At 42.2% G+C, this 12,886-nt stretch overlaps 1 protein-coding gene across 1 annotated transcript in view; it reads left to right on the plus strand.

Moving 5' to 3' along the window:
• The first annotated feature begins 2,216 nt into the window (after positions 1-2,216).
• Positions 2,217-12,886, plus strand: part of znf385b (zinc finger protein 385B) — a 29,743-nt gene continuing 19,073 nt past the window's right edge. The window contains exons 1-3 of the mRNA XM_070838456.1: positions 2,217-2,352; positions 2,432-2,569; positions 3,027-3,143. Coding sequence (XP_070694557.1) covers positions 2,217-2,352; positions 2,432-2,569; positions 3,027-3,143 — 391 coding nt within the window. The remainder of the gene's footprint in view (positions 2,353-2,431; positions 2,570-3,026; positions 3,144-12,886) is intronic.

The following is a 12,886-nucleotide window of genomic DNA, read 5'->3' on the forward strand; positions in this document are numbered from 1 at the left end:
TGCACCATAGCTGCTGTACGGAGTATGGAGTAACAGTGGTGACTTGCTGGTTTGCTAAATATCGAGTTTTATTTCTATGGATTAAAATCACAAATTAGCCTCAGATAGTTGTTTTTTAGCTAATCAGCAGAGCTGGTTGATACTAGAGATGTTGAAACCTGGATGTATTCTCCAGTGCAGGCCTTATGGGCACGAGCAGCTGTCATGAAATTATCATTAGGTCTCAGTTTATTCTGTGCCATTAGCCAATGGTGTGTGATTACAGTCTTACTGAGTTTATCCAAATCTGACCCACATCCCTAACGTGAATTTAAATGAGTAGTAATGTATGTAGGTCATAGCAATAAAGCTAACTGAATATGAAAAATCTCAGTGGGTGTGTGACCTGTCAGAGGTCATGTGACTTGGCAGAGCCGACAGGACGACAGATGGACACAGTCATGGACTAACCTACACACACACACACACACACTGTACACACACATATGTCATCCTCCCTCCCTCCTCTTACTCATTACTTCATCACTCTCCCTGTGAGCGTTTGATGCCTCACACTCTGCATCCGGTGTCACTCAGGCCTCTCGTCTGTCTGTCCACCTGTCTGTCCCTCGGTGAGCGCCTCCTTTTATGTTGTTACTTGTTCTTGTGGATGTTCGGTGTCACCTTTACATCAACACCGCTGCTCCTGTGTTGGATCATTATGTTGCGGCGGTTTTCAGTATTTCTTTCCTGAAGTCCATTTTGTATTTTCAACCCGTTCGGAGACTTTTGAATGATTTGTCTTTAGCTGCTGTCTACGGTGCAGCAATAGCAATTTTATTTATTATAAGGCACATTTAATTGCAGGTAAACTCAAACTCACTTTTCATTAAAAGGCAAAACATTTTAACACAAACATGAGCAACATGTTTTAGTAGAATACAGAAACACAAATCAATAATCCTACATAAACCCAACATTCATTACCATCAGCAAAGTGCAACCATACAAGCACAGCCAATCGTACACGCACATACAGTGATCACCTGTAAGCCTGCAGGAACGTTTTTAAGTTTTTAATTCTGGGTACAGCTAGAGGACGTCTGCCTGATGACCTGAGGGGTCTGATTGGATTATAATCTGTGAGCACGTCAGAAATTAACCATTAAGTGAACTGGGAGCCAATGAAGTGATGTCAGTACTGGAGTAATATGTTGTGTAAGGACTCTCACTTCTTTATTCTGAATGAGCTGGAGGCGTCCTACCGATTGTTTGGATCATCACTCTTGAAGTTTGGTTACTCCTGCTCTTGTTGAACTCGATGTGAGAAATGAAAAGCAGTTTGTTTCCCTTGTGTGTTTCCTGCTCCTGATTGTCTGCCCCGCCCTGATTGTCTCCACCTGTGCTCCCTTCCCAGGTGTATATATCGTCTTCCCATCCTTTGTCAGGTCGTCTTGTGCACTTCTGTCAAGTGTTCCCTCAGTTTAAGTCAGTGTTTGAGTCTAGTCAGGTCGTGTTTGTTGTAAGTATGTTTGATGGTGTCTGTTTGTTGGTGCCTTGTCTTTGTTGTTCTTTTACAACAACAAACTGCACCTTTCTTTTACCATCTGTTTGTCCTCCGAGCACTTGAATCCATGTTCTTGGGTTTGCTTCTGGTCGTAACAATTCCATTAAAATTAATTGTTCTTTGTGTTGTTTGTTTGGTTGGTTTGATTTTAAATGTTTTTCTGACCAGTTCTTTAGTTGTTTTGGACATCAATGCCACTTTTGACAACATAAATAACACATTAAATGAACTCCCATCAATTTCTATTCTTTTTTGATGCACATTATAAGCATCTAATAAAGTGTTTGCACCTGTGGGTACCCATGTAAACAGTTAATGAATGACAACACAGTAAAACGGAGTTGTAATGATATAAAAAAGATTATATATGTCCTTGTAGGAGAACTGTTGACACAAACTTTAAACTTTCCTCATAGCTATATACAAATACACTGCAATGTTACGAACCATTTGTCAAATCTTTATATCCTGCTTTTAAATTCTAAATAGGGGGATTTGAAGTAAAGTGTTACTCATTATGGATCTTACATTACGTTCAGGCACCTTTGGTACTATTTTCAGCAGTTTATCTGATGTGTGTATTTCACCTATAAATGTGTATTGAGAACGTCCAGCATCAGAGATCATTACTGATGTCTGTCTGTGCTTTTCTTGTTCTGCTTCCTCAGGGATGAAGACTCCTCTCAGCCCCTCTCACCTCCTGGAGAGTGGGCAGATCTTTGCCTTTGGAGGGATGTGTCAAGAGCTGATGGACTCACCCAGACCTCCAACCATCAGTCTCTCTATCCAGCAGACTCCGTCTCCAGGTGACTGACATGTTCACGCTCCATCCCTACCTTGTAGTTTTCTTCCACAGTTAGATTCATCCCTGTTGTTTTTTCCCAGGTCAAGCCTTCTCGCTCTGTGAGGTGTGTAACCTCCAGCTGACCTCTACTGCTCAGGCCCAGCTGCACTACAATGGCAAGTCTCACCTCCGGAGAGTGAGACAGCTCCAGGCTGGAGAGACGGGACAAAAGGCAGCAGGTACATCCACCACCGTCATGTGGTTGTTGTAGGAGTAGTAGAAGTTGTACCTGCAGGAGTGGCTTTCACCAATCAGCTAATGTGGCAATAATACATTTATTTTATTATTAAACGTATTAAAAATTTAGTTTTTAGGTGATTTTATTTGATAATTTACATAATTAAAATACAGAACAGAGCTGTAGATCCAGAAAATATATATTTTTTAAATTGAAAGAAACATTTAAAAAAGTAAATAAATAAATATATAGAATAGTAGCTTGTGTGGGAACTAGCAGGAGCTGTACAAGTAGCAGAAATACTAGTAATAGCAGTCGCAGTACTAGTAGTACAAACAGCAGTCTCAGTCAAAGTTGTAGAAGTAGAAACGGTAGTAGCAGCACCATTGATGGTAGCTGTACTTTATTATTGTCAGCTCCTTGTATGTTCTGATGGATCTTCATGTCTTTGATTTCAGCAGGAGCCCAGTCTAGGTCTCTTCCCCAGGCCGCAGGGCTCAGCTCTCAGCCTGCTGGACTAACTCCGACCCCACGGCCCAGTCCGGCGCTCAGCACTCCGTCCAGCACTGCTGCAGGTAGGATCGGTACAGATACTGCTTCTACTACTCCTGGTGTACTGCACTGGCAACGATTCATCAAATATTTTGTGTCGCTGTTAAAAACTGCACGTGAATACACCGCAAAGACTTCAGCTGATGTGTGCAATCTGTACCTGCATGAGGGGAAATAACTGGTCAGGAGTCTGTGCTTCTAATCCAAACAACATCACAGAAAAATATGCGAGTCGCATTGTTGTTATGCGATAACCAGAGGAACATTAAGAGCTTAACAGGACATTAATTTGTAAAGTCTGACTGTCTGTCTGCTGAGAGTGACTTTGGCTCACCATCATCAACAGCTGCTGCCCTCTGGGAGAGGTCAGAGTGTGTGTGTGTGTGCGCGTGTGTGTGTGTGCATGTGCGTGCATGTGTGTGCGTGTGTGTGTGTGTGTGTGTGTGTGTGTGCTGGATCTCAAATCGACCCTGAAAAGGATAAACTGACCCTGCATTAACTCAGATCATCACTGCAGTATACTCAGCCTCTGTATGGGTATTGTTAGCTCCGCCCAAACACCTGTCAGTCATGTTGACTGAAATGTTTAGTCATGCTGCTGTCTGTCTGTCTGTCTGTCTGTCGGCACCACTTTGGCAAATGTTAGCACACTCTAACACTCTTCCCTAACACGGTCAACATGGTAAATATTATACCTACTAAGCATCAGCGTGTTAGCGTAGTTGCTTCAAATGGCATTCGTGAGTGTTTGGTTATGACACAGGAAGTCGTGCACACAATATGCTTGGTGTTGGAGTGGTTGTGTTGCATGGACGCCATGGACTCGTCTAGAAGCCACAGAGGCTAGTAATTTAACTAGCCAGCGAGTGGGTAATGTTACGTTAATGCAGGAAATGCCTCAGACATAATATTGCAAAAATAAACTCCATATGACTAAAATTAAAACATATTATTGATGTATTTTTCTGAAAACATCAACAAAACGTCACAACTTGTCGACACAGAGTTTTCAGAAACGTCCACTTCCAAAAAACACAAGAGGCAGGTATTTATATGGTATTTATCTTATTGTGAAAATGGTACATACGACGTTGTTGTATTAGCTATAACAATATAGATTCAGTTGAATGAAATAGCCTCATGATAATTTTATATATGGTATATAGTATTTTCATTATTAGCTGCGCCAAGGAGGTTATGTTTTCAGTGTTGTTTGTCTGTGAAAAGGATTACGGAGAAACCGCTTGTCTGATTTTTATAAAACTTGGCGGAAGGGTGTAACATCAGCCAAGGAAAAAACATTATATTCTGGAGGGGATCTGGATCTGTCTCACAAACAAGCGATTAACAGCGGATGTGGATTACAGGCCCTGGTGGAGATCTGCGTCCCCGAGTGCCGTTTTAGTTTTTCACGGTTTAATCGTTGTAGCAGGTTTCTCAGTGCCTCCAGCGCCCTCTGCTGCTGGACGTACAGCTGAAACTTCTCACATTGCTCGATCCTCTTGCGGTTCTGTGATCTGATGTGACTGGAACAGTTTCAGAGCGTCTTCAGCGATTCAGACCCAGTTTTTAAAGTCAAACTGCTGGTCAACAGAGTGAGAATATGCTGTGAGATGTAAAGGAGTCTAAGTGGAGCAGACAGCAGCAGGTCATTAAACTGGGACATAGCGCTGCTCCAAAACCACACTGACATTTCTCAAAGACATCGTTAAATTCGCTTGCATCAATTATTATCATATTTGGTTTACACCCCTTAATGTATCTGTCTCTGTCTTATGTGAATTGCCGCATAATACAGTGTTCCAGTTTGATTTGTTGTTTTGTTGATCAAAAACACAATGCAGAACTTCCATTGGAGATCCGCCGTTTTAACATCACTGGTATGTTATTAATAAACAGAAAAGAAATAGTTCCCAAACTAACAAAAACAATAGGAAAAGACAGGAAACACACACACACACACACCTAATCACAGTGAGATGATGATGTAAGGAGAGACAGGAAACAGAAAGACAATCTCACGCACACACACACATACTCAGGTGTGTGTGTGTGTGTGTGTGTGTGTGTGTGTGTGTGTGTGTGTGCAGCAGCTGTAATTACATACTGTGTGTCCATATCAATGTACAGGCTACAATAACACTGATTAAAGATTAAATCTCTCTCTTCTGGACACACACACACACACACACACACACACACCACTCAGCCTGCATGCTCATGTCTCTCTCTCTCTCTCTCTTTCTCTCTTTCTGTCCATTATGTGATGCTCGCTCGACCATGAAAAGCTCTTTGGCCTGAACTCAGCTCCTCTAGGCCAGGCTGAGTGTGTGTGTATGTTTATGTGTGTATGTGTGTGTGTGTGTGTGTGTGTGTGTGTGTGTGACAGTGACCTGGCTGGCTGAGCAGCCTATCAGCAGTCAGGTCAGATGACATCACAGCCAATACAAACAGTTGTGCCACGGGGGCGACCGTCGACACGATCTGTGAGCTCCTCAATCAATTATGCCCACATAAAACCGCTGGAATGAGTTGTTTGTATAGAGAGTTGTGGATTGTTTAAAGGTCCAATGTGTAAGATTAGATCTAGCCAGAATAAATATTATCACACTGAACAGAAGAAAAAACAGTATTAACATCATGTCAAAAACGTCTATGTATTGTGCCACAGAGATATCCACTGAAATTAGCATGCTAACCAGCTAGCCTCGGCCCATTCGGTCTCTGAATACCACTTAGCACGCTACTGAGTCGCTGCAGCGTCCAGTCAGCCCTCAGTCCAACATGAGAGGAAGAAGTAGAGCTTCCCCAGCTAGCAGCTAATGTTGGATTTATAGTGCAACTAAGGACACCACATTCCAGATGCAGTGGCTGTGGCTCCTTCAACTTAACTCCTTCACTACGTTTTTGTTTCAAGCTGTTATTCTTTGGGGGTTTGGATTAAGAGCAGCAGACTTTGACATTATCACGAGAGTGAGAAGAGCCGGGACATGGGGGCTAAATTCACCCAGCTGGGACCTGGAGGGGATGAAGTGGGACAAAGGCAGGTTCAGTAATGGGAAATGAGAAATGCCCACATCTTTACATGGACCTGACTTCATCCCAGCACCTTGGATCAAGCTACTGGTCTCAACGGGTGGACTGTGAGGAGGCAGATTTTTTGATTACATAATTGATGCTTGATGCTAAAACACAGTCAGTTTTAATGAACGAGGTTTCCCACATGTCGACCTTCTTTTGTGAAGATGAAGACCATATTATCATCGCTATCCTCGTGCTGCTGTTTACGTTCCCTCAGTTGCAAATTCAAAAAATGCATTACAGAATTATTTACTGCATAGATATGAGTATAGAAGTAAAAATATCTTTTGCAAAGGTCAAAATATGTAATGAGTCATGTCATTGTTAGGCTACATTATTCTATATTATAATACAGGGTCATTATTGCTGATGCATTAATGTGTAAGCAGCGTTTTGATGTTCTACCTGGTGAAGGTGGAACTCATTTTAACCACTTTATATACTGTTGGCTCGTTTAATCTGTAACAATGGATCATATATTTGTGTATTTGATATTAATCTGTAAAGTGGGAACTACAGCTGTCAGATAATCATCAAAGTCGGACAGTAAAGTTTTGGGAGAAGATGAAAGATGCTGCTCAATATTTTCATGGCCACAAAAGATCAGACAAAATGTCACTTAAACTCACGGATGTATGGAGAGAACTGGATACAGCGTAAGAGGCGAAGCTCCATTCATTCTTATGAAAGTCGGTCTGTGGTGCATGACGCCAAAAAAGTTCAACTTCGCAGGCGTAAAAGAACCCGAGTGTTTTGCATTGCTGGGCTCATAGAGCATGGCACACTAGAGTCTGCAGAGCCGGTTAGCGCTCCGCTAATTAAATTATTTAACCCCGAGGCTCTTCTAGAGTTTCCAAATGTTATCGGACTGAATGGATCAAATTTTGACGATTAAATGAGTCATTTTACGGGGTTATGACTCTCAAAAGAAGACGTCTCTTTCACAACACAAGTCTATGGGGAAAAAAAGCCTTTTTGGGCCCAATAGCATCACGTGACTGACGCCATTGTAATTACACCTTTTTGGCCACTATCTTAAATTGGCGTCAAAACTTAGCGGCTTAGTGGCGGTTGCTATTGGCAACAGAATGATGCTACTAAAAACAAAACGTTGCTACTAGCAACAGAATGTTGCTACTAAAAACAGAACGTTGCTACTAGCAACAGAATGTTGCTACTAAAAACAGAACGTTGCTACTAGCAACAGAATGTTGCTACTAAAAACAAAACGTTGCTACTAGCAACAGAACGTTGCTACTAAAAACAGAACGTTGCTACTAGCAACAGAATGTTGTTACTAAAAACAAAACGTTGCTACTAGCAACAGAACGTTGCTACTAAAAACAGAACGTTGCTACTAAAAACAAAACGTTGCTACTAGCAACAGAAGGTTGAACTGAAACAGAGTGCAGATGGCAGATGTAGACACCTAAAGTAGCGTTAAATGGTGAAACACTATTAGGCCACCTTAACTTGTGTTTGCACACACTGGCTGAGTAAAGGTTTGTTCTTTTCCACCTGTCGAACACACACACACTATAATGCATAAAGGACCAATGTGAAAACACACACACACAGTCAACCAATGAATTTACTGTAAAAATACATGATTGCAAACACACAAGAACAAGGAGAAGAGAGATTAAATACATGATCAAATGATGGTTTCCTCAAAGTACCCATTAGTATAATTATTGATACTAAGTAGTGGAGGTGTGTTTTATACAGTGACTGCTCTCACTGAATTTATCTTCATTTGGGTTTTCTCCTCAGTGGCAGTTAGTGACCACTAGGAGGCAGCATACACACTGATAACACACACACACACACACACACACACACACACACACACACACACACACACTCAGTCACTAATGAAAGAAGTGAATTCCCATGATCCTCATGCTCAGTGCAAATGAAGAGATTAACTCACATGAGACTAATAACATTTACAATATTAAAGCTCCCCTGCTTTCCTCTTGCAGTTTTCAGTATTTGAGCAGAGTTGTTGTTGCATACTGCAGACAACAACACTAATGTGCTTTGACCATCCAAAGCCTTGTACTGCGATAAATGTATGCTGAAGAAAATTATATGTGAAGTATTTCAGTGAGGGAACTCAAGTTAATTATTTCACTGGGTAAAATGCAAAGTTTCCTTCTAATAAGAGGCTCAGCGATCCTGATGGGATGTTTCTTCAGTACAGTGGAAATGTCAGATCAGCTCACCTTTTCCTTTTCTTTTCTTTTCATGTGAGGTGTGTGTGTGTGTGTGAGGTGTGTGTGTGTGAGAGAGAGTGTGTGTGAGAGCTAGCTCTAATTAGCTCTCCTGGGCTAATAAAGGTCAGCATGTTGTCCTGCTGATACCCCATACATAATGAGCAGAGAAATAGACAGCTATTAATAGATACATATTGTAGCAGTGTGTGTGTGTGTGTGTGTGTGTGTGTGTGTGTGTGTGTGTGTGAGATGGAGGGATTGAACAGGTGTTGATTTGTGGTCTTGCGTTGATGTATTCAGCAGTGTATGAATAGACGCCGCTGACAGATTCAGGCCCTCGTAGTGCTGTACAGTGGTGACAAAAGGAGGGAGTTGGGGGCTCGATGGGTTTATGTGACCAGATTTGAACCCACGATGCTGCGTTCACATGACATCCAAGACCACCAGTAGGCGGTTTGTAATACCTGTGGGACCAGTAGAGACATTTAAGACTGTGGCTCCAGTGGCAGGAGACTGGTGAGGACTAGTGGGATACTAGACTAGTAGAAAGCATTTAGGACTAGTTAAGGACAACTTGTACGATGGGTGGAGGACATGTAGAGAACTAGCAGAGGTAGAAGACAGATGCTGATAGATGTTGCAAAGCTGAGAGCACATGCAGAACTAGTAGGACCATGGTGGGTTAGTGAAGGGCTGGTTTTGGACGTGATGGCTAATGTTTTTGGTAGATGTCCTCTAAACTAGTAGTAGGCCCAGCTGATAATTACTGTCAGTCCCATCTTAAGGATGATCTCCTGCCTACTTTTTCTGTGAAGCTTCAACTGTCTCACTTGGTTGTAATCATCGTTTATGAGAGCTTGGTTGGTTGGACTAGTGGGACTTGTAAAGGGACTAGTCAAAGACAATTTGTATAAAAGATCCTAGAGAACTGGTAGGACTAGTCGAAGTATAGTAGAAAATGGGTCATACGGGTGGAAATAGAAACATAGAAAATATAATCAGGACTGGTTGTGTTGGTAGAGGACTAGTAGACGACTGGTTGGACAGAGAACAAGGACTAGTAAAGGAGTGATGGAGGATGACTTGTTTTGATCTTCCTCTTCCAGTTTCTTGCTTTTACGTCTGTCAGATCTTTGCTTGCTTCTTTTTTTTTTCTTTTCCTTGGTTGATTTCTCTCTTTCCTCTATTAATCTAATTTGCCATCCCTCTTTTAGCTCGGTTCATTTATTCCCTATATTTTGATCTGCTGTATCTCATTCTTGTTTGTAGTCATTCTGTATTTTGCTCTCGAGAATGAAATAACTAAAAGCCCGTATCCTCCTCCTCGTCTCCTCTTCGTCTCCTCCTCTCCTCTGCTCCTCTTCTCTCTCTTTTTTTTTTTTTTTTTGAATCGCGATGCCATGAACTGGCTGAGCGCGAGTGAGCAACACAGAGATGGAGACGCAGAGAAAGAGGGATTTCCATTAAGGCAGAGGGGCTGTCATCGTCGCTCACCCTGAATGCCGTCACCTCAGTGATTCAAACACACTGTACACTGTGTCTCTTCCTGGCTGAGTGTCGGTCGTCCTCCTCTGTCCTCACACACACACACACACACACACACACACACACACACACACACACACACACACACACACGTGTCCCTCAGCCGTCACACAGACAGGCAGTCAGGTGGCGGTTCTCCTGCTGTTTGTTTTGGGTTTTCTCCTCGTTGGTTTTCGTTATCGAGGGACCGGATGACAGAGGGGAGAGGGAGAAGGAGGTGAGACAGCTGTCTCCCTGTCGATGATGTGGAGTAGTTTCCTGAGTCGAGGTAGGAAATCCTCCTTCTGAGCTCCACATTTAGCTGCTTTGGTTTCCAGTGTTTTCAGTGATGCCTGATTGTACATATACTGTGTCAGCTGGGGAGTGTGTGTGTGTGTGTGTGTGTGTGTGTGTGTGTGTCGTTCTTGGGGTTGATGGTGAGCGAGAGGTTGTGACCTGGACTTGAACCTCGGACTCTCCCTGCTCGCAGAGTGTTCAGTGTAGAAAACTGTGACTGTCTCTGAGACAGAATCAGCTTTTCATTAGAAGTTTACATTAATTATTTTACAGTAATAATGCTTAAAGTGCTCTGCATCCTAGTGGAGCACATTATCATGTTAATTTGTGCTTATTAGCAGCAAACATAAAGACGATCTGAGGCTGAATGTCACAAGTTTCTGCAGGGATTTGACATTTTCAAATTCTGACCTGCTGATGACACTAGAAAAGTTATTAACATTTCATCTTGAGGGGAACATTAATGTGTTTACCACGTTCCATGGCAATCCATCAAATGCTTGTTGAGATATTTTTACAAAACGACACAAATGTGATCTTCACGGTGGCGCCCGAAAAGTCAGGAGCCCCCCAGTACGCTGCCCTTTCAATGGCGGTAATGATGTGTCGTTATTACACTTCACCGTCTGTGTGAAACATGCTCAGACGGAATGGGAGGTCATCTCTGAGGCTCGGCAGCAGCAGAGCCGCATCGATGTCCGTGTAAAAAGGGCGAGGCAGCAGGACGGGATGAAGATGAAGATGAAGACGCTACATGTCACCTCTGTGTTGCTCCCGGAAAAACAGCATGTTATGCAAAGCCACACACCTTTGCATGATCTGCACGTCTAACGAGGGTTAGGGGGGTTGCCACAGTCTTTAGGATTCATCCTCTGAGGACCGTGAATGTAATGACAATCCATCCAACAGTTGTAGAGATCAACTGTATTTCCACCACAATAAAGTGCACAAAACGGTTTTTTTTTCTAATTTTTGACATTTTCACTCAGAGTTAATGATAATAATTCTAAATGTGCCTGTATGTGAAGATAGTTAATAGTTTACAGCGTGTGATGATCTTCTTATGGAAATCTGACAGCACAGGACGATGCTTTCCAGGAATGTAATTAGCCAAATGAACATTATGGATCTTTTTACAGTGGAGAGTCTATCTGATTAGGGGAAGATAAAGGCTGCGATTGGTCTGTTGAATCTGTGACTACTTCCTGTCTGACTGACTGACTGACTGACTGACTGTCTGTCTGACATTCCTCATTATAGATAGCGTGACTGCTGTGATTACACACACACTGCTGCTCATCACCGCAGCACAGTGTGTGTGTCTGTCTGTCTGTCTCACACACACACACACACACACACACACACACACACACACACACAGTGGCTTAGTGGGTGTCGATTAAACCAGTTTCTTGTTTCACTATTTCTTTAAGATTGTTTTTGTTTTTTCCCCAAAATTTTTTCAGAGAAAATATGATTGAAAATACAATTTAATGGACGTATTTAGGAACTGTTGTATTTTGTTTGTGTAGTTGCTCGTGTTGTTGTCCACAGAGAGGAGGTTTTAGACTGGTCTGTGGTGTTTACAGTGGCCTGTGTTCCCACAGTACAGTTATTATTTTCATTTATTATCAGTGAATCTTTTCATCTTAGGTTTTTCTAATTTGCTCTTTTTGTCCACAAAAATACTGAAAAACAGTAAACAATAAACACGCTTCTAATTTTTAAAACACCTTAATTTACCCAGAATTCATGGTTAGATCCGTCTTCTGTGGTTGTAGTCGCTGTTCAGGCTCCTTCAGTCAGAACCAGAAACATTTAACACACATATATATATTAGAGTTTCCTCACTGGTGCTGCAGATAAGACTGTGCTCAGAAAGTAAAAGCCCTTTGTCTTCTGGTGCTTCCACTACTTTTCCGGGGTTTTTCAGTTTTCCCAGCAGCTTCCACTGTTGAGCAGATTTCTTTTCTGTCTCAAAATGACACCTGAGATACTTTTATTGTCAGACAAATAGTAGCGTTGATCGTTTTCTTAATCTGTGTATCTATTTTTTTTTGGCTTTAAATTGGCAGTGAGGCTTAAAGGACAAAGTGAGAATTTCATGGTACGGTGAAACTTTTTAATCTGCGCTTGTGATGCTGAAACAGTTGGATTGAACTGAACTGAATGCTCCACAGAGGATGAGCCTCCAGATTTTAATGACCTCTCCTCTAGCTCCACCCTCAGGACAAACATCGCATTTTTATCTGCGCTCCAAGAAAAGCTAAATCATCAGTATGTTGCTCGTCCTGTTCAGCACTTTAATGCGCCCTGTTAGTTTGGTTCGAATGACATTTCTATTGCAGGTGATGACGCTTTTTTCTTCCTGTTAGTTTCTATTATTTTCCACTGAGTCTCAGACTGGCGCTGCCTTGTCTGCTTTCATATTCCTGATTGGTCTGATGTGTGTGTATCTGTGTGTGTGTGTGTGTTATTTTGGATGAAGAAGGATCTGAACGTGACCTACTTACACACACACACATGCACAGGCTTGTTATGCTAATGTGTGTGTTTCTCTGCATAATAATAATGCAGTGTGATGTCTAATGCTGCCGTCAGCAAAACCACTCTCCGTCTATGTCGCTCCACCGCTCTGCCTCTCT

The sequence above is a fragment of the Pempheris klunzingeri genome, chromosome 10 (genome assembly GCF_042242105.1).
Source record: "Pempheris klunzingeri isolate RE-2024b chromosome 10, fPemKlu1.hap1, whole genome shotgun sequence".
Classification (NCBI taxonomy): Eukaryota; Metazoa; Chordata; class Actinopteri; order Acropomatiformes; family Pempheridae; genus Pempheris; species Pempheris klunzingeri.